The sequence below is a fragment of the Melitaea cinxia genome, chromosome 16 (assembly GCF_905220565.1).
Source record: "Melitaea cinxia chromosome 16, ilMelCinx1.1, whole genome shotgun sequence".
NCBI classification, from domain to species: Eukaryota; Metazoa; Arthropoda; class Insecta; order Lepidoptera; family Nymphalidae; genus Melitaea; species Melitaea cinxia.
Genome location: NC_059409.1, coordinates 13,558,482 through 13,579,474, shown reverse-complemented (window position 1 = coordinate 13,579,474; position 20,993 = coordinate 13,558,482). Strand labels below are relative to the sequence as shown.

Below are 20,993 nucleotides of genomic sequence, written 5' to 3'. Positions count from 1 at the left end.
TGAATTTTATGGATATTTTAGCTTTACAAAGATAGATGGCATTACACGTCAATCTAAGCGCCATCTACATTTTAAATTTAAAAACATTTGGTTTGTTATAAAAATGAAAACTAACATTGTTAACTTGATATATTATTTCTGTTGACTAGAATTAAAAGTTTTGCATTTTATTTAATGTTATTAATTTTTTTAATGATAACGCATAAATTCTAATAATACTGTGTCTAATAAATTGCTCGCAAAAGAAAGAAAAACGACTTTAAATACATCGACGAGTACTATAACTTATACATAGTTATTATTTTTTGTACTTATATCTTTATTTTTCTTCGACTTTCTCCAAATCGAAAGCGTAACAGACGGATAAAAAGAGTTATTTTCCTATTTGTAAATATGATACTCGTTATAGACAATATATATTTTTTTAATGATAATGTTAATATCAAAACTATTCTAGGTTTCTTATCCACACTATCTCAACTAACCAACTCGGACCTAACCGAAACTTCGCCCTTTAGTACACATGTATCCCTGAAACACGTGCGTTTTACGACCGAACACTATTGGTTCTCTCGATCGGCCGAGAATGGAGGCCTATTTTTTATACACGGTGATATATCGCACGGGCCTGTGACCGACGGTCGTTAGCCTTTGTTACGTCTAAGGCTTTTGTCCGATAATGTTTTGATGGATGGCTGATCATACGTTTGTCAATTTGCACCTTGTCAATTTGTACAAAAATATTTGTTGTGAATTTACGGGGGTATTTTGGACTGAATATATGGTATTCTAGTATTTAAATAATAAAACATATTTGTTTGCAATTCACACAAGGCAGAAGTGAAACTCTTTAAAAGTAGGCTACGAGAGGTTTTATTCACTGAGAATATAAAATAATGTGTAATGTATTATATCTCATTCTCTCCTATACATTTGTGTTTTTATCGTGACGGATTTTTGTTTCATCGAATTCCAAATTAAAATAATTCTAAAGAAGTTACACTTCAAAAAGGAAAGAAATGAACCAACCTCGAATTTCGACCGAATCACGCACGTTGAAAATACAGCAACCCTTATTTGAACCGGTGTGCCCATGCGGTGTGCTTTCGCGGGAGGGATATTCTGCGTCGTCTCGGCTCAGTTTACTGACTCCACTCATTGTCTAGATTTTTAAAATGGAACACAAAAAATTAATGACCGTAATGACTTTGGTATGTCAGTAAACAACTAAATAAAACATTTTTGTTTGTTAAAGGGTTTTTGGTACAGTCTACATGTCCGAAGCGAATTTGACACTTCTGAAGCCGCAAAACTTGCAGAATGTGTAAAGTTACACATAAATCTATACATATAAAGAAAATAGAGGTGTCTGTCGGTAATTTTGAAATACCGCTTTTATGTGTCCAATTATTTATTTACACGATACTAAAACAAAAACAAACGATTTTAAAAATTTTATCAGTCTGTCTGTTTTTCTGTTTGTCCGGGCTAATCTTGGGAACGGCTGAGCCGGTTTTTATGGGACTTTTACTAGATGATAGAGGAGATTGTGCGGCAACATATAGGCCAATTTTTATCCCGCAAAATCGAGATTTATGCGGAATAAACTATGTTTACCGCGCTCGTTTACCTACCGCCCAGATAGGTATGAAGTACACAAACGTTTTCTATTAAATTCGATAATTTTTCCGAACACATCTATACTAATATTATAAAGCTGAAAGATTCGTTACTCAGTTTAAGCGCACTAGTCTCAGGAACTACTTGTTCGAATTGAAAATTTATTTTTGTTTTGGATTTTTAGCCCTGGCTTTGGAGCCCATTTACCGAGGTAGGCTATAGGCCTTTTTTTGCTTCAAATTAACGTGAGTAAAACCGTGAGGCACAGCTACTTCTAAAAATAATCAAAATTAAGCATTGGCTCCAATTATATGAATTACTTATATCCATTTCCTCGCTCTGATCCTTCTCCTACATGGGGAAAGAGGCCTATGCCCAGTAGTGGAATATGGCTGAAGCCTATAGTATCTAGCCGTTGTATTGCACTAACTTCATATGTAATCAATAAAACGAAATTCTATTCACATAAATATTTTATTAAAATTGTAAAATATAAATATCAATTATTTAAATCTATTTTCGACAAATAAAAAATATCACATTCTTTCTTATTTAACATAAAATAATGAATATATATATATATATATATAATGAATATATATATAAATATTTATACAAATTACATTGAAAAATAATTTATAGAAATAATAGAATGCTTAATATGAATGTAGAGTATTTAAATAAACAGCTTAGATATCTGCGAAACTTAAATTTCGAACACATTTTCGAAATTCAATTGTTTGTAAGAAAACGGATCATTTTTGTATACAGGAACCGGGATTAAGTGAATGCAAATAACGTTAAAATTACTGATCGTAATAATATATCAATCTGTAATTATGTTAACTATAGATTGATTTTGACACAAAATGAATAAAAATCATGTCAAAAATAAGTTCCGTCCTCTCTCCTACGCGGAGGGAGGCCTACACAGTGGCCTAGCGAGGGGGGTGGCAGGGGGGGGTGTATCCTGCCCGGGTCGCTAAAATGTCCGCAAAACAAAAAATTGCTGGACATATTATATGGATTTCGAATGGAGGGGGCACTAAAAAGCTATTGTGCCCCGGGCGCGAGTTAAGCTCGCTACACCACTGGGCCTACGGCTGGCCCAGTATACGGTGTAAAAAGCTGAATCAATCAATCAATCCTCTCAAAAGTAGTTTAATGGCATATTTTTACAATAGTTTATGATTATAGTATACTTTAGTATTATTCTAGAAACAGTGCACTGTTAAACTGTTGTTTGTTGTGCACTGTTTATCACATAAATTGTTTTTTTTTTTTCTTCTGTAAATGAATAAATAAAATAAATAAAAAAGCCCAAACAAATACAGTTTGATGCAGTCGTTAGAAAGTTATGCGCGTACATATATCTACATTTCGACGATACATACTTATTTATTGAGATTAATATTTATCATAATAATACATGACATTTAGGGCCAGTTTCATCAGTTATGGATAAAGCTATTTGACGGATGATATCCGAAACATAAAATATCTCAAATCTTTATATATATATATATATATATATATATATATATATATATATGAATGTTTGTCTGTATGTCATTTATAGAACTGTAAACTATGCATTTGATCATGTCATAATCTTCAGGAGTGTTGTAAATTAGCCCACAAAGGTTTCCGAGTTGGTACAACCAAACACTAAAAAAGCTTAGCAACGCGGTCAGATTACAGCTAGTATGTTATAAATATTATATTTATAAGATATTTATTTATTTAAGACATAAAAGTTTATGATATACTAGGTATTATTCTTTTTCTCCATTGAATTCCACTGTGTTTATAAGATGACCTTATAGATCTCCTATCCTAACTCCCGCTGTTAAATCCTATTCGTAACTTATAAACTTTAGTTATAAGTTATAACTGATGGTTCAGTTTTAGTTAGTTTCTGCAAATGAATGAATGTTTATTTTGCATTTAAAGACAGTTTATATTTCGCATAATAAAGACGGCATTCATTATCATACTTTTTCTCTTGGCTATGTCATAACAGTCGAAAAATATTTAATCTTATGGCTTAATGACATTTATCAATATAAATGCGTCTTTTCAAAATCGATATGATAAAAATATATATATATTTCTACCTTAATCATTTTCAATAACAGTTTATCTAGTTTAGGCCCTTTTATTGAGTGTATTAACTCTATAGTCTAACATATATGAGTATGGGTATCAGCAGGGATCTGGAGCGCTTGGCAATAGTTGCAGGGTCACAAGCATTTTAGTCTCCGATTTGTGTAGGTATGATGTACACCGATAAAATGTTTTTTTTTTTTTTTTTCTATGTATAAGAGAAAATTATTTTATACAATTTCAAAAAATATTGAAATTAAAATAGAAAGTACAAAAAGGACAGAAAATTGTTATTTTAGCTCAAAAATAAAAATAGATAAAATTAATGTAAGGCTAGACTCATACTAGCACAGTCTTAATCTTTAGTGGCTCTAAAAAAATATTAAGTATAATTAAATATCTATAACCATAAAATCACGAATGCTATAAATATTGGGGATAGCCATATCGTCATAAATAAAGATAAGGTCAATAAAAAAATAAATTTTGCTAAAGATTTAGCACTCCTGGAGCAAGGAAAAGAAACCGATCACAAAAGGATGAGAGCTTTCAGTCTTTATACAATATGATTTACTCGTCCCTGTGTCTCACTTCCAAACAAACTCTATCAAAGACATCCAAAATTCGTTTTGGGTCGTTTTGGGTCTATGTTGAAATTCAGCGCTCAATATCCGTGCCGATAACTGTCGCCGATTAAGAGTGACCACAACTAAATATGTAATATTTCCTGAATATTACCAAAGGTTTTTCGTGGGTGTATATATATAAAATATAAATAATATAAAATATAAATCTGTATGCTTTTTTTAATCACGAAATCATTTATAGGTGGAAGGCCTAGCCTACATAAGTAACGCAATATTTGTTTGAAGGGGAGGGGTGTAAAGGCGGGCGAGGGTCCTAAACGTTAAAATTCAGTGTGAAGTATTTTATGGACAGCCCCTTACCGGGCAAAATATAACATTTCATAGGTGTGAGCTATTAAAATTATCATCCTAAATTAGACAAGCCATTTTCATACATTACATTATTATTCACTTTCATAAAAAAATACTTATTAATATCAATCAATAGTTTATTATTTTATTTAGTTTTTATTATTAAATAAATAACAGATATCATACAATCGTGATAGACAACATTCACATACAATTAATTTAATCTTTAGTTATAATTTGAACAATGGTCTTAATTATTCTATTCCCCTTTTCATAGTGAAGTAAGTTTAACGAGGGGTCGTTGATCTTCTCTTCTAGAAGATTGATTAGTTCTACTCGTATAGTCTTCAACATTTCTGCAACCTGTTCAAATAAATTTTATTAATACACTAGATGGGCCGCGCGATTTCACCTACGTAATTTCGCGTAATTAAAGTCGGCATAAAAGGTATTCCATATGTTTTTCTGGATCTCCAGCTATACACGTATCAGATTTCATTAAAATCAGTTCAGTAGTTTTTGCGTAAATGAGTGACAAGCATACACTCATCCATCGAGACGAGACATTAGGGAACGTACCCGTTCGGGGTCTTTAAAATACCACGCTTGGTCACAGAGGCGAGGGGATGGTCTTAGGTTTTCATCACATAGTTAATAATCTCTAGAAAAATTTTACGTTTTTTCGAGCTATATTCAAATATTATGCGCTTTTTAAACTCATAAGTGGCAACACTGACACACATATGCCTGGATGTCAGCTGATTAAATGACAGTATACCAAGCAATAAATTGTGGTTAAAAAATTGTTCAAACTATACTTCTGAATTACAATGTGAAAACTCGAGGTCTTAGCAAATACTACGGTGTCACCAGGGGTGGAGGGGTTAAAAATTGTAAAAACCGGTCAGGTAGTATGGAAATGTTCCATTACACACTTATGAATGTTATTAGTTATTTTAATTTTTTATAGAAAAAAATGAAAAATTAATAAATCAAAATACAATTCTGAACTCACTTCATGTTTTTCAACTTGGAACATGATCCAACCGTCTTCTAACGATACTATGAAAGTACCATTATGTAGTTCGATACCCAACGTACATCCTAAAACAAAAAAACATAAAAAGATATTTTTTTTACTTGATATGTTTAAGAATCCTACTTTTGCCATTAAATATCTAAATCACAAAATACAAAAAAAAAGTATTTTAAATATATGTATTTTTATATATCTTTTTCTGATCATTTATTGAGTATAGCGAAGCAGGAAATATCCTGCTCAAAATCTGGAGAAGCCCAACTGGGTAAGTACTTCGGACCTTACAGAAGATCACAGCTAAATAATTCTGCTTTCAAGCAGTTTTGTGTTCCTGTTGGTGAGTAAGGTGACCAGAGCTCCTGGGGGGATTGGGGGTAGTGTCGGCAACGCGCTTGCGATGCTTCTGGTGTTACAGATATCTACAGATTACGTTAACCGCTTACCATCATGCAGACCGTACTCTCATTTGCAACCCTTGCAGGATAGAAAAAAAAAAACAAAAACAATTACTAACCGGAAAACAGTACCAAAGGTAACTTGGGTACCATAGAACATTCTCGAATGAAAACTCTTGACGTTTTAACTTTCTCCTGGTAAACCAGGTACGGGCTAGCGTAGTACCCCACAGTTGAGTTTACAGAAGATGGATGTAACGCTACATAGCCGTCGGATTTTGTCTTGAATTTTAGTTCGTCCGCCGTCGGTTGACGAGGAATGGCTCCCCCGATTTGCATGTGATAAGATTTTTCCGGTGTTAATACCTAAAATGTAAAAAAAGATATTTTAGAATATTCTTAGAATATATAGGTAAAGCCAGCCCTACGGTCTAGCGTGGTGACTATGAGCAAAAAACATGACTTCACGCCATTTTTGGAGCGAACTTGTGGAGGCCTATATCCAGCAGTGAACTGCGATAGGCTGAAGTGATAACAATGAGTGATGTGGATAAAGAAATCCACTTAAGATAGTCTTACTTCAAAACATTATATCATTTTGAAGTAAAACTTCTTTGTGCACGCTTGACTTGTGGAGTAAGCTGGTGAATGAGTGACGAGAGCGTTATAAAGCGTGATTGGGCGACGCGAACGGAAGTTGAGAGGGAGATATAAATTAGATGGAGCTAAAAAAGTTTTACTTCAGTCGTGTGATCTAAAGCACACTTGTTTTTTTTTTAAGTTTCCTAATACTTTTCAGACAGTTCTTATGGAATTCAATAAAGCGATTACTTCAACTATAAAAAAGACAAGACAATTTGGATTTTTTTGGATTATCCCCAATAATGAGTAATTAAGAACGACTAAGTTATATTCACATTTTATTACTTTATTACTTGTCGAAGATTTGTTAAAAAAACAATCACAGTTATTTTACAAATAAACATACATCCCAGTCACTGACCCCCAGTAAACGGTAAACCCTATGATGTCCAAGGTTAAAAAAAAACACTCAAAAACACATTAAATTATTACAGTAGGGAGTTAAAAATTACCTTAACGACGTTTGGATACAGCGCAGCACATAATATAGCTGATAACAATTTATCATTATTTCCATTTGAATTGAGCTGAAACAGAAAAAATATGTACTCATTTGTACATTTAAATGGTTTTGTGTTTTCGAGACTTATTTTTTTTATTCGTAACTATTTTTTTTAATTTTATATTTTCATCAAAACTAATTTTAATCAATTAATTTTTAACCCCAAATTTATTTATTTTTTTGATTGAAAATTTGATTTTATCAATACTATATAAAATGTATTCCAGCTGTCTATGGTTTCTATACATTCAAATAAAAAATAATAATTAATGTAACCATTATATGTCAATAAATATAGTAAAACACATGTACATATTAAAGTCATACCAAAAATAAAAGAAAAAAAAATCTACAAAAATAAAATTTATTCAATTTATTTTATTTTATTTTTATAGCAATTAATGACTTAGGTGGTAATCCATTAATCAAACGTTCAAAAGGGTTCGAAGGTGTAATATTGAAATATCTATTTCAAAACCCAAAAAAAGCTACCAACAAGCATCCTATATGTTTCACGATACTCAATTTACCAAAACTTTATCAGATTACAACTGTATTTAAAGATAATGTCCTGAAAATTTTCATATAAGTTTCACAAAAAAAGCATTCGATTTTTGGGTATGGGATAATTTAAAACCTCACTACGTATCACCAAAGGGTGGGTAGGGGCTTTAAAAAATTGCCAGAGACATTAAGTGATTTATGGACGACCCCTAAGGTATAAAAGTACTAGCTTTTAGGCACTACATACCTCTTCACCGGTCAATGCAGCGACTGAATCCTTTCTCATTTTCTTCCTCAAAGCGGGCATTTCCGGTACGAAGCCTATAGAAGCCAAGAGTCCCAGTAACTGATGCTTGATATCCGCTAACATCGATAACGTTTTGTGTGATAAGAAGTGATCGTTCGCGAATACCAGCGCTGCGTGTGAACTCGATTTGAGCATTTCTTGCCATTTCTGTTGATAAATTTAATTTTTTAACCATCTTCAAAAATGGAGAAGGTTCTCAATTCGAGTGTATTTGTTTTTTTTTTTTGTGTGTTTTACCTAAGAAATTTGATGTGCCAATTTTGATGGTTCATTTATTAATCGAAATTCGATTGTCGTGTGATGAGTATTTTTTGAATTATCTCTAATAGTGTGTATTTAATTGATTATTTTTTAGTATACCTACGTTGTATTACATCTCGATCTAATTTAAGGGGTTATTTTTTATCTTTAGCGAGCCAACACAATTACATTAAATTTTTTTCTTCAAAGCTTTAAAAACCACTAGTAAACTAGCATATGATACAACTGGTGGTAAGCGGTTACCGTTGTCTACTATAGTTTAACTTATATTACGACTAAGTATTACAAATTTTCTTATAAAATAAATATACAATTACATATATTACATCATCACATCATCATCATCATCATCACAGCAGCCTTTCGCAGTCCACTACTGGACATAGGCCTCCACAAGTTAACGCCATTTTTGGCGTGAACTCATGTGTTTTGCCCATAGTCACCACGAAGCCGGGGCGGGTCGCTAAATCAATACAACAAAAATAAACATACAAATAATAAAAACATAATCACCCTGTAAGCTCGTAAAGTAGTCAACTGGTCACTGTTCGAACAAGAGAATTCTCTTCTTTTCGCGTCTGCTTCGGACTGTAAAACAATTACATTGCATTCATATAAATTTATTTTATTATTATTAGCGGTTCATTTTCATTAAAAATGTTTGAAGTAAAACTTCTTTACGCACGCTTGACTTGGGGAGTAAGTTGGCGAATGAGTGACGAGAGCGTTACGAAAATTGTGATCGGGCGAGGCGAACGGAAGTTGAGAGGAAGATATTTTGTTAGTGAAGATAGAGAGAAAGTTACGTTAGTTAAGTTTAACTTTAACTTCAGTGGTGTGCTTTTGTACTAACAAAAGAACAATCATTTTATTAAAAAAAAAATATTGTAGCATATTTCAATTACGCACCATCATTTTTAAAAGGTTGCGTAAAATCTTAAAAGTTTGTATCCTTGATATCGTCATTAAGAAATAAAACTGCAGTATCTAATCCTATCACAATTATTGTCAAATTATGCGTTCTGAACCACAAAATACAATTATTTTGATTTTTATTTAATTGATTCAATCCGTAACATCTCACTGCTAGGCATAGGTCTCATTCTCCAGAATAAGGGTTAAATATATTTTTTATACCTACACCTTATATAGAAGATCACAGCTAAATGACACTGCTCCACCAGAACTTCAGGACAGGGTCGGGGATAGGGTCGGCAACGCGCCTTCGATGCTTGTGGAGTTGCAGGAGTACATAAGCTACGGTAAGCGCTTACCATCAGACGGAGGACCGCACCATAATAAAAGGTATAACATTGAAATCTAATAATAACAAATCACCGTTGACGACGCGTTGGCGCAGCGGTCACAACACTGGCTGTTGCGCTTGCGGTCGCGGGTTCGATCCAGACCACGCCAAATATCTGTATGGTCGTTTGTGCTTGTGGATCGTGTATGTGTAACACCCGACACTGAAAATCCTACTGGAGGCTTCAATGGGATTTTCAAATTTATATTACCTTTTTCCCGAAGGGCGATAGGAAGGGGCTCTTGTGGCTGAGAAAGGCGGCCATGGTAAGGGCGGAGTCCACACAGCAGAATATGGCTCCGAACAACATTAGCTTCCCGATACGGACATCTACTGGTAACTCGGCCAGGTGACGGCCCAGGGCAGTGAGACTGAACCCAGGGTCCAGAGCGCCCACATCCTGAAGGCGGGATAGGGCTCCGTCGATGTTAGCCTTTAGCGGAGGCTCGATGGTCTTCCCTGGTAATCATTTTTTTTTTCGTATTTACTTTACTTTCCAATATCATCATTACTTTTTCGTAGTAGTCGTAGTATTCTGGTGGTGGTGGTAGTGGTCGTGGTAGTGGTCGTGGTAGTGGTGGTGGTAGTGTTAGTGGTGGTAGTGGTAGTTGTACTGGTGGTGGTAGTGGTAGTAGTAGTGGTAGTGGTAGTTGTAGTGTTGGTGGTAGTGGTAGTTGTAGTGGTGGTGGTAGTGGTGGTGGTAATGGTAGTTGTAGTGGTGGTGTAGTAGTGGTAGTAGTGGTGGTAGTAGTGGTGGTAGTGCTAGTAGTAGTGCTAGTAGTAGTGCTAGTAGTAGTGGTAGTAGTAGTGGTAGTAGTAGTGGTAGTAGTAGTGGTAGTAGTAGTGCTAGTAGTAGTGGTAGTAGTAGTGGTAGTAGTAGTGGTAGTAGTAGTATTAAACTTAACACAAAACTTAACTTACCTAAAACATCATGAACACTCATAGATTGGAAAAGCGGCAGAATCTTTAACTTCAGTATTAACTGCTCCAGAGGAACTCTGTGTATTTCAGGTACCGGTTGCTCTGCCAAGTGGTATTGGTAGCGGTGAGATGTGAATAGGTGTATGCAGACCCCCGGCATTACACGCCCAGCTCTACCTTTACGTTGTTTTGCATTTGCTCGGGATACCCATACGAGGTCCAACGACTCCATATTACGGTTCGAATCGAATCTGCAATTTAGAATGTTGACGATTCAATCTGTAACATCCCACCGCTGGGCGTAGGTCTTTCTCCATGTAGAAGTAACATATATATTTATATGCTCCACATATAAATATATATGTGTCCCCTATATATTATATTGATTTAAAATTGTATCTTTATACTAAGCTAGCTGTTGTTGTTTTTTCCGTAAATGTATCGATATTTTTTTTTTTTATTTCGTTTAAATAAACCTTACCTGTAACACCTAATAAAACCAATTACGAGACATTTGATTTAATCATTCAGAATTTGTGTGCGTACATATGTTTTAGAATTCAATGCAGGTATATCCTAGTAGATATATTATCTAGTAATTATTTAAGATTAATTATGTATTTGACCTATTTTATTTTAATTATCACTCACTCACTTCAGCCTATTGCAGTTCACAGCTGGACATAGGCCTCCACAAGCAAAATGGCGTGAACTCGTGTGTGTTGCCCATGTCACAAACATATTTTATGTATATTATAAAGATATAAACACCTCTTTTCCTTCATCCTGCCACAATCCACGACAAACACACAGTCGTCAATAGTGACCGATGTTTCAGCTATGTTAGTCGATAGAACAATTTTTCTGACCCCAGCCCTGGGCTTCTTGAAAACAAGCGATTGTTCCTCACTCGAAAGCGTTGAATGGAGGGGAACTAGTATATATTTACCGGTCCTGAAATAGTATTATTTTTGATAAATTTATACAAAAAAAAAATTAATTAAAGAAAAAATTAAAAAGAAATCTGGGTAAACGCAGTCTGCTCGCACATGAAACTAATGTAAGTATAATTGTGTTTGCAGGCAAACGAAGAAAAACCGACTTCAATAGGTCAGCGTCCTCAGTAGCTAGACGAAAAAATAGTCAAGTAAATACGCATTATCAAAGATTACTCCAAAAGTTGTAATCAGATCTCGATGAAATTTAAATGTGACCACATGATAAACATCGGCTTTCGATCAAATTAAAAATCATTAAAATCGGTACACCCAGTAAAAAGTTATGCGAATTTTCGAAAGTTTCCCTCGATTCCTCTGGGATCCCATCTTCAGATCCTGGTTTCCTTATTATGGTACCAAACTAGGGATATCTCCTTTCCAACAAAAAAAAGAATTATCAAAATCGGTTCATAAACGACGGAGTTATCCCCGAACATACATAAATATATATATATATATATATATATATATATATATATATATATATATATATATATATATATATATTTATGTATGTTATATATATATATATATATATATATATATATACGGTCGAATTGTAACCTCCTCTTTTTTTGAAGTCGGTTAAAAATAACAAAAATAATAGTTAAATTATTAATAACTTTTTATCAACATTTTACAAAAACATAGTGCGAAATACTCTTAAAAGTTTTTTTTTTTAATAATAATAATTTATTATCAAAAACATACCTAACCTATTTACAATGAAGTAAAAAAAATATTAATTGGATTTATTTGCGATCTTTTTTGTTACTTTTAAAACAAGAAAAAAGTCATCTATCCTTGATAGGTTTCCATAATCTACATTCAATGTATAAATACTATCTAATTCAAAAATAAATTAAAAAATATATTGAAAATCGCGCAACTTTACTTGTACTTCCCAGACGAAATCCAGTCAAAATTCTATATTTAGATTTTAATAATAAGAACATTTTTCAAATGTAGCTGTTTGTACTTTTTTTTTTTTTTTTTTAATAATCTATTAGAACATTTGGAAAATAAAATGGTATAGTCAATTCATAAAAAAATTGCTTGTAAATCAACTTACTTCGGACTGAATGTGTGACTTTCCACAAGTTGATCGTACAGAGACATAATTTCTCCGATGCCGGGAAGAAATATTAAAATAGCGCCCTCTCTTGGCCACTGGTGATCACCTTCTACTATGTATGTCAAAGCATGCTCTATGAGATCTAAATTGATCTGAAATGAGTTTAAAATATATAAAATGACACAGTCAAGAATAGGTTTAGAAATAGATAAAATTACTGCTATTTATAATAGTATTTATCTAGAATGATAATAATAATAACAAATTAGAGATCAGAAGACAAAAATGAATAATTAAAATTCAAAATATTAACTTAAATATTTTTGTGTATCATGTATCGGTATGAGAAAATGTATGTGGTGTGTCGGTAAACTTAATATCGCCGATCCCGATATATCGGAAGACTCGCGATATCGCTGATATATCTGTATCGGCATCAGTAATCTAATTTTAATGAAATTTTTAAGATTTTTAAAAGTGATTAAACATTTTTCTCACTTTTTCTGTGTCCATAAGATACAAATTTTTACAGGCCGTCTTACTGCAGTTAGGGTATCTTGCTACCATTTGTGATATCGAGAGGTTTTCGTCTCGTATCGAAGTTTTTGGTGGTTCCGTTGATTCGGAACGAACATCGCATGTTTCTAACTCCGTTTCGAAATCACTTCTCTTATCCCTATCACCTGCAAAATGAAAATAATAACATTTATAGCAGGAGATCCAAACTAGAAAACGACCTTCACCCACCTGCATGGGCGTATCCAGAATTTTGTATAATGGATTAGAATCGATTAAATTTAAAAATTAAATAAATACCTACGTAATAGAACCGTCACTACGCTATTTGGACGTTTTGGCTAAGCCAAAATTTTAATTTTAAATCTAAAAATCCTATTGTTAGCTTCTAGTCACGTTGGGGAAAATGCCCCATCTTGCCCCATTATGCCCCAATATATAAAAAACGGATGGACTGTAAAATTCACCAGTTATATAATATTTTTCTCCAAATTAAATAACGTAAATGAATATTATGACTAGCCAATAAATGGTTTATTAAATTTGATGTTAAAATTTATGCTATGTATTAACTAAAATGATTAAGTTTTTTTTGTAAGAATATGAATAAAATTAACTGTTATTTTAAATTATATATTGATTAGTTAAATATAATAAAAGTTTTTTAAAATTATTTAAAGAAATATAAAAACAAATTTGTTTAATATCTATGTCTTATTTTTACCTTTTTTAACTTTCCGTGCATAAGTACCGTTTTCTTCTAAAACGTAATTTGTCAAATCCATAATATCGTCTACAAACAACTGTTCAACGGGAAAGGTTCTACCTGAAACATAAAATATTAGTTATAAAGAATCAAATTTAGTCGATTGGCAATTTCCCACGACTGACTCATTATTTACAAAATTTTCATATTTAAATATGCACAATACATCTGACATAGACAATTCATAGTCAAAAATCATGATTTTTTTGGTTCATTATAATAGCATTACACATTCAGCCTGTCACACTGTCTCATTGTTGTGTATAAGCAAGCCCCTTTCTCAATGTAGGAAAAGGATTGGAGCTTAATCCACAATGCTGCTCTTCCACTGCTGGTTGACGGATAGGAGTAACGATCGCTATCAGGTATTTATGATAAGAACTGGGACCGACAGCTTAACGTGCTCTCTGAGGCACAGTGAGGACTCACAAAGACAGACATCCAAACTGGAAAGAAATATTTGTACAAATGAAATATAAATCCCGAGCGGGAATCGAACCCGCAAACCGTCAGTGTTTTAGACGACTACTAGAACCACTACACCAGAGCGGTTGTTGCAGAGAGTCGTATTATACCAGAGTTGTATTATAATAGAAATAACACAAATTTAATACGAATTTTGGCTGCCATTATCAATTTATATTATTCCAAAATGGGACACAAAAGAGTGTGTACTATCTCTTATGAACAGAATAAAATATTCTCGCAGCTTTACCTAAAATAAGATAATCTTAATATTATCAACAATTATTACCTGGTATTTCCAAAACTGGGACATTGCTGAAGTAATTCGAGAACAAGTCAGCATTTAATGTTGCACTCATAAGAACGACGGTCAAATCTTTTCTCACTTTAATAAGATCCCTTAGAATGAGCAACAAGAAATCACTTTCTTCCGACCTCTCATGAACTTCATCAACTATTATATGCGTCACTGATGTTAATTGAGGATCATATTCTAATCTTCGCAAAAGTATACCAGTTGTGCAGAATGTCAATCGAGTTTTTGATGATATCTTACTTTCTAACCTTATCTGAAAATAAAATTTACCGTCATAATTTAAATTATTGAATACAAATATGAAATTCTATTGTTATCTGTGCCTAAGCTGTCTGTAAATATGTGCATTAAGGTTACATCATTGTTATCAGGTGTTTATGATATAGTAATTGATTTAAATGTTTATTTTTTAATTAATTTAATTTTTATTTTTAAAATTATTTCAAATACAACTAGATTTTTGGAGCTATTTAAGAAACGATAGAATTGAATAATTATTAAAGTTTTAGTAAAAATGTTGAAACTGGTGTGTAAAATTGCAAAACACGTAACATCACACTGGGTGGAGGGGTTACATAAATGTGTCCAGATGTGACAAGGAGGAGATAAAAATAAAAAAAAATCGTGTGACGTAATTTATGGGTGACAGTAAAAAAGAATATAGGGAGTTTAATTGCACTGACAAACGAGAACATTTTAATTTTTAAATATCACCGTAATCATTCTTAAAGAGTAAATTCCAGTTGCATGTTTAGAGATCACACTTTTCTTTATTTACAGAATTATCCTTCCTACAATTTTATTACATTTTCCATAAACTCACCTGGTAACCAACAACTTGGCCAGTTCTTTCAACTCTCTCTTCAGAGACTCTATCAGCGACGCCAATAGCAGATATCCGTCTCGGTTGTGTACAAACAATCTCAACATGCTCTCTTCCATCCTTGTTGTAACGACTCAACCAGTCGTCTAGTATGTACTGAGGTACCTGTGTGCTTTTACCGCACCCTGTTTCACCGCTTATTACTATTACCTGACGATTTAAATTTTAATATATCTATTTAATATTTAAAAAAATATTTATTTATTTATTTAATTGTTAAGATACCATATAAATAAAAATAAATATATTATTACTATTATTATAAATAAGTTGTTGTGTTCTTAATTGTTACTTTAGTCTTTAAGTAATTTTTAATTATATAAAAAAAATGCAATATAACGTGTTTCATTGTAATATATGTATAAAATTATTTACTTGCGATTTTTTCATTGCATCTAATATTTCTTGCTTCTTCTGCCAAGCTGGAAGTTTTCTCCTATCGGACATCATTCTATTATACCTATTATTTTCCCTTTTTTCCATAAAACGTTTAGCTATTTCACTGTTTTCCTTTAATACTTCCTCCATATTAACATTAGATCTATTACCTCTACCGTCCCCTTTCTTATAATGAGATGGTAATTCCTTCTCTTTAACTTCCGAATTTTCTATTAATTGTGGAAACAGTGCATCTGATGGCTCAGGAAAATTTCTAGTGTCAAATTTAATATAATTAACTATATCATCTTCATTACTTAACAATTCAACTAAAGAGTATATACTTGGTATACCATCTTGTGCTAACGTTTTAGCTTCCTCATATAACCTTGCAGTTATACGTAAACACGTCAGTGCTGGTATCAAATCTGTTTTATGTCCGAGTTTAAAAAATAATAATGGGGGTTCATAAGGGTACAGAGTATCATCGGGAAATCTAATTTCTAATTCATAAAAAACTTTCTCACTATCTTTGTTCTCGATTTCATTAGATTTCTTATTTTCTACGGGACTTTCGTGTAAAAATTTACACTTAGCACCAAACCTACAGGATCCTCGTAAAAAGAGTTTACATGCTTCTTTCTTTTTTGTTTTAAAATTTGCATTGTGATTTGTAACTTCTTTTCTTTTTACTGTTTCAGGATTTGAATTTTCGTATACTTTCGTTAAGTAATCCATATTAAGTTTGACACTCCAAATACTATTATCTTTTACTTTAAAATTACTATCATAAATAGATTCTAATACGGCCTTTTCATCCATCCTCATTTCCAATAATTCAGACTGTGATGGTATATTTTCTGGTTTTTCCTGTTCATTTACATTAAAGTATTTATGAAATAGAATCTCTAGTGCTTTTTCAACACTTTCTGCTGCATATTCTAAGGCTTCAGAACAATGTGCCTTGTGAAAACAATAACTGGAAAAGAAATAATTTAAAAATAAACATCTATGTTTTGCCTGAACAGTGAAATGTTAAAACCCTTTCCTTTAAGTTAATATTTCATTAACAATTTCCACACAATTGTTTAATACGATTTAACAATGTGAATATCAATGTTTAAAACTATATGTTAGTAATATTTTTTTTATTACTTTAGTTTAGAGTATACTGAAGTTATAGTAATGAAATACACAAAGGAGCATATTAATTATATTTAATGTTAATCAAAACTCATTAGTCTACATTATAAAAAAAATTATAAATATATATATATATATATATATATATACATATATATGATATTAGAAACAATACATACTTTTCTAATTTTGCTAATGCAAAGTCTCGAAGCCTTGCTTCAGAGGTTTTTATGTCAGGTTTAGCATTAAGTGAGTAATCACAGCCACCTTGTACCACTAAGTTTCCTCTCTCCATCCAATACCTGTTACTTAGATTTGACCCTTTGTCCTGTAAGGCAGGCATTTTAATTTTATTTAAAAGATATATTTTAACATACTTATTACTCAGAATAACATTATTTAACATTACAAATACATACAAAGAATTAAATTATATCTTCGCTCTACATTATTTAAGTGTTACAATTATATTTAAAAAATCTGTTGTAAACATTGCATAACCTTTAAATTTTTAACAGATGGTGGTAAGGCTTTAGTTTAAGAACCGTTGAATTATCTAAGCTCAAAATTTGACTGTTTATCGGCATAATTACGTTACAAAAAAAAAACCCTTACATATCTAACTACCAAATTAGACTATTTGTTTGTTGTTGTTGTGTTTTGTTTTGTTACAAAAATAATAATTGTGTTTGCTGGCAAACAAAAAAAACCGACTTCAATTAGATTGACAAGTAATACAACGTAGGTAGACGAAAAAATAATCAAGTCACATAAAAAAAAAAATGGTAATTATGTATGTATATATATATATATATATATATATATATATATATATGTATATGTGTATATATATATATATATATATATATATATATGTATATGTGTATATATATATATATATATATATATATATGTATATGTGTATATATATATATATATATATACAGGGTGTGGCGTAAATAGTGGTCCACCGTTAAGGATTCGATAAACCAGGTAATTTACTATAACATATTACAATTTTATCCATTTTTACCCAAAGGTTCCGGAAATATTTTTATTTTTTATTTTTTTACGATATTTGTACCCCTTGTTACAAATTTGGTTGTAGTTTTAACAAATACCATTATTTTTTCATTTTGATTACTGGTAATTACTGCTGAACACTAGAGCTATCGTTAAATAACATGTTTTTAATGTAAATTTAAGGCTTTTGAAGAAAAAAATTGGTTTTACTCTACTTTAAACCCAAATTTTTAACATATCATGCTAATTCAAGAGCGATTTTTGTAAAAAAAATGTACTAAGCTGTCAGTGCCCATTCATTTAAAAATATGCCTACTAAATACCAATTTCAAAATGGTATCACAATAGCAGATCCTTTTGTTTAACAGAAAGATATCCAATTTTAATTGAAGAAAGGAAGATTTTCATTAAAATACATTTTAAAATTTAGTTGCGTTAATACTTATGATTTTTGTAAAAAAAGTAACTACACTGTCAGTGCCTATTCATTTTAAAATATTCCTACTAAACACAGATTTTAAAACGATTTGCCATCCCATTAATAAAAAAAATTATGGCAATTTTAATTGAAAAAGACTTAAAATAAAAATAAAAAATTAGTACTGTTACAGAGTGATCTTGGCCTAACTTGTAAATTAGAACAAGGTATTTAAAAAAAAAACAAGTCATACTGTCATCGTTTATTATTATTCTTTGACATGATTACAAACACTGTAAAAATTACACCAAATGCTCGAAATGGCCCCCATTCGCAGCTATACATGCTCTGCAACGTCGAATATACAGTGTTTGTAATCATGTCAAAGAATAATAATAAACGATGACAGTATGACTTGTTTTTAACCGACTTCCAAAAAAGGAGGAGGTTCTCAATTCGACTGTATTTTTTTTTAATGTATGTTACATCAGAACTTTTGACTGTGTGGACCGATTTCGAGAATTTTTTTTAAATCGAAAGGTGGTGTGTGCCAATTGCGCCCATTTAAATTTATTTGATATCTAACAACTACTTTTCAAGCTATATCTAATAATGCGTTTTTACTTGACGCTTTTTTCGTCGACCTACGTTGTATTATACCGCATAACTTTCTACTGACTGTACCCATTTTGATAATTCTTTTTTTGTTGGAAAGGGGATATCCCTAGTTTAGTACCGTGATAAGGAAACCAGGATCTGATGATGGGATCCCAGAGAAATCGAGGGAAACTCTCGAAAATCCGCAATAACTTTTTACTGGGTGTACCGATTTTGATAATTTTTAATTTAATCGAAAGCTAATGTTTATCATGTGGTCAGACATAAATTTTATTGAGATCTGATAACTACTTTTTGAGTAATCTTTGATAACGCATAGTTACTTGACTATTTTTTCGTCGATCTACGTTGTATTACTCGTCAATGTAATTGAAGTCGGTTTTTTTTCGTTTGCGAGCAAACACAATTATTTTTTAATGCCTTGTTCTAATTTACAAGTTAGGCCAAGATCACTCTGTAACAGTACTAATTTTTTATTTTTATTTTAAGTCTTTTTCAATTAACATTGCCATAATTTTTTTTATTAATGGGATGGCAAATCGTTTTAAAATCTGTGTTTAGTAGGAATATTTTAAAATGAATAGGCACTGACAGTGTAGTTACTTTTTTTACAAAAATCATAAGTATTAACGCAACTAAATTTTAAAATGTATTTTAATGAAAATCTTCCTTTCTTCAATTAAAATTGGATATCTTTCTGTTAAACAAAAGGATCTGCTATTGTGATACCATTTTGAAATTGGTATTTAGTAGGCATATTTTTAAATGAATGGGCACTGACAGCTTAGTACATTTTTTTTACAAAAATCGCTCTTGAATTAGCATGATATGTTAAAAATTTGGGTTTAAAGTAGAGTAAAACCAATTTTTTTCTTCAAAAGCCTTAAATTTACATTAAAAACATGTTATTTAACGATAGCTCTAGTGTTCAGCAGTAATTACCAGTAATCAAAATGAAAAAATAATGGTATTTGTTAAAACTACAACCAAATTTGTAACAAGGGGTACAAATATCGTAAAAAAATAAAAAATAAAAATATTTCCGGAACCTTTGGGTAAAAATGGATAAAATTGTAATATGTTATAGTAAATTACCTGGTTTATCGAATCCTTAACGGTGGACCACTATTTACGCTACACCCTGTATATACACAGTCGAATTGAGTAACCTCCTCCTTTTTTTGAAGTCGGTTAAAAAATAACCCTGACCTATCTAACTTCAAAATGGGGTTCTTAATCTAAAGCCTAGCCCAGATGTAGACGATACCTTATATAGACTAGCGCTGTTTAACTTAAAATCAGGACCATGTATATATCTCAAAGTATCCAAAATAAGTTTCTGTGAATCGGAATTAAGGCGAATTGTTTGCATTTCCACCTTGAGCTTTGGATAAGGATCATCTTCTACCTCTTCCTTGTGTTTCCTGGAATTTTAAATCTTTCATAAGCATTCAAAAATGTTTCGAAACATGTTGCAAACTAATTTATTTCTAAAAACCTTATTCGAGCATCCACTGGTACTCGTAGGAAATAATCTTCAGCAAGTTGTCGGCTGTTACAATCCATTTTATGTATATTTTATACCAATTGTAAATTTATAAAATAGAAAAAATATATATTACAAAGCATTAGAAAGACAGATGGACGTCCTCTTGAGTTCTTGACAGAATTTTAGAAACGTCAGTCGACGAGTTGATGTCTTGTGTCACTTGTCAGTCAGTTGTCACCACAGACCGGTTATGGGCTTCATCTATGGTTATGGGCTAGGGTTATGGATATTACAACAGATTAAAATTTTAGTGATTTAAATACTACCATAGAAGATACTACAACTTTTTTCCTCTTCTTACTGT

The 20,993-nt window shown here is 31.8% G+C and overlaps 1 protein-coding gene and 1 long non-coding RNA gene across 2 annotated transcripts in view; one reads left to right on the top strand and one right to left on the bottom strand.

The window, feature by feature from the left end:
- Nucleotides 1–4,783: 4,783 nt before the first annotated feature.
- LOC123661164 (putative ATP-dependent RNA helicase DHX57) lies at nucleotides 4,784–20,814 on the bottom strand. Its single transcript, XM_045596152.1, has 18 exons — nucleotides 20,639–20,814; nucleotides 20,408–20,564; nucleotides 17,261–17,409; nucleotides 15,936–16,917; nucleotides 15,501–15,710; nucleotides 14,651–14,930; nucleotides 13,855–13,956; nucleotides 13,113–13,297; nucleotides 12,612–12,766; nucleotides 11,313–11,495; nucleotides 10,542–10,792; nucleotides 9,832–10,079; nucleotides 8,828–8,902; nucleotides 7,994–8,200; nucleotides 7,193–7,267; nucleotides 6,218–6,464; nucleotides 5,680–5,768; nucleotides 4,784–5,027 (listed from the first exon to the last, which is right to left on the bottom strand). Exons 1-18 carry the CDS (start codon nucleotides 20,704–20,706, stop codon nucleotides 4,884–4,886), a joined length of 3,807 nt encoding a protein of 1,268 aa, XP_045452108.1. The 5' UTR covers nucleotides 20,707–20,814; the 3' UTR covers nucleotides 4,784–4,883.
- LOC123661167 overlaps nucleotides 17,620–20,993 on the top strand; it is a 22,811-nt gene continuing 19,437 nt past the window's right edge. Inside the window, exon 1 of the long non-coding RNA XR_006744316.1 lies at nucleotides 17,620–17,723. This is a non-coding gene — a long non-coding RNA (uncharacterized LOC123661167). The remainder of the gene's footprint in view (nucleotides 17,724–20,993) is intronic.

Excerpts from the sequence above, each read along its gene's own strand:
- LOC123661164 (XM_045596152.1), bottom strand. The coding sequence starts at position 20,706 with ATGGATTGTAACAGCCGACAACTTGCTGAAGATTATTTCCTACGAGTA. Across the intron at positions 7,268-7,993 it reads CTGCATTGACCGGTGAAGAG|CTCAATTCAAATGGAAATAA; the intron begins GTATGTAGTGCC and ends TTTCTGTTTCAG. Across the intron at positions 5,769-6,217 it reads ACCTTTGGTACTGTTTTCCG|GATGTACGTTGGGTATCGAA; the intron begins GTTAGTAATTGT and ends TTTTTGTTTTAG.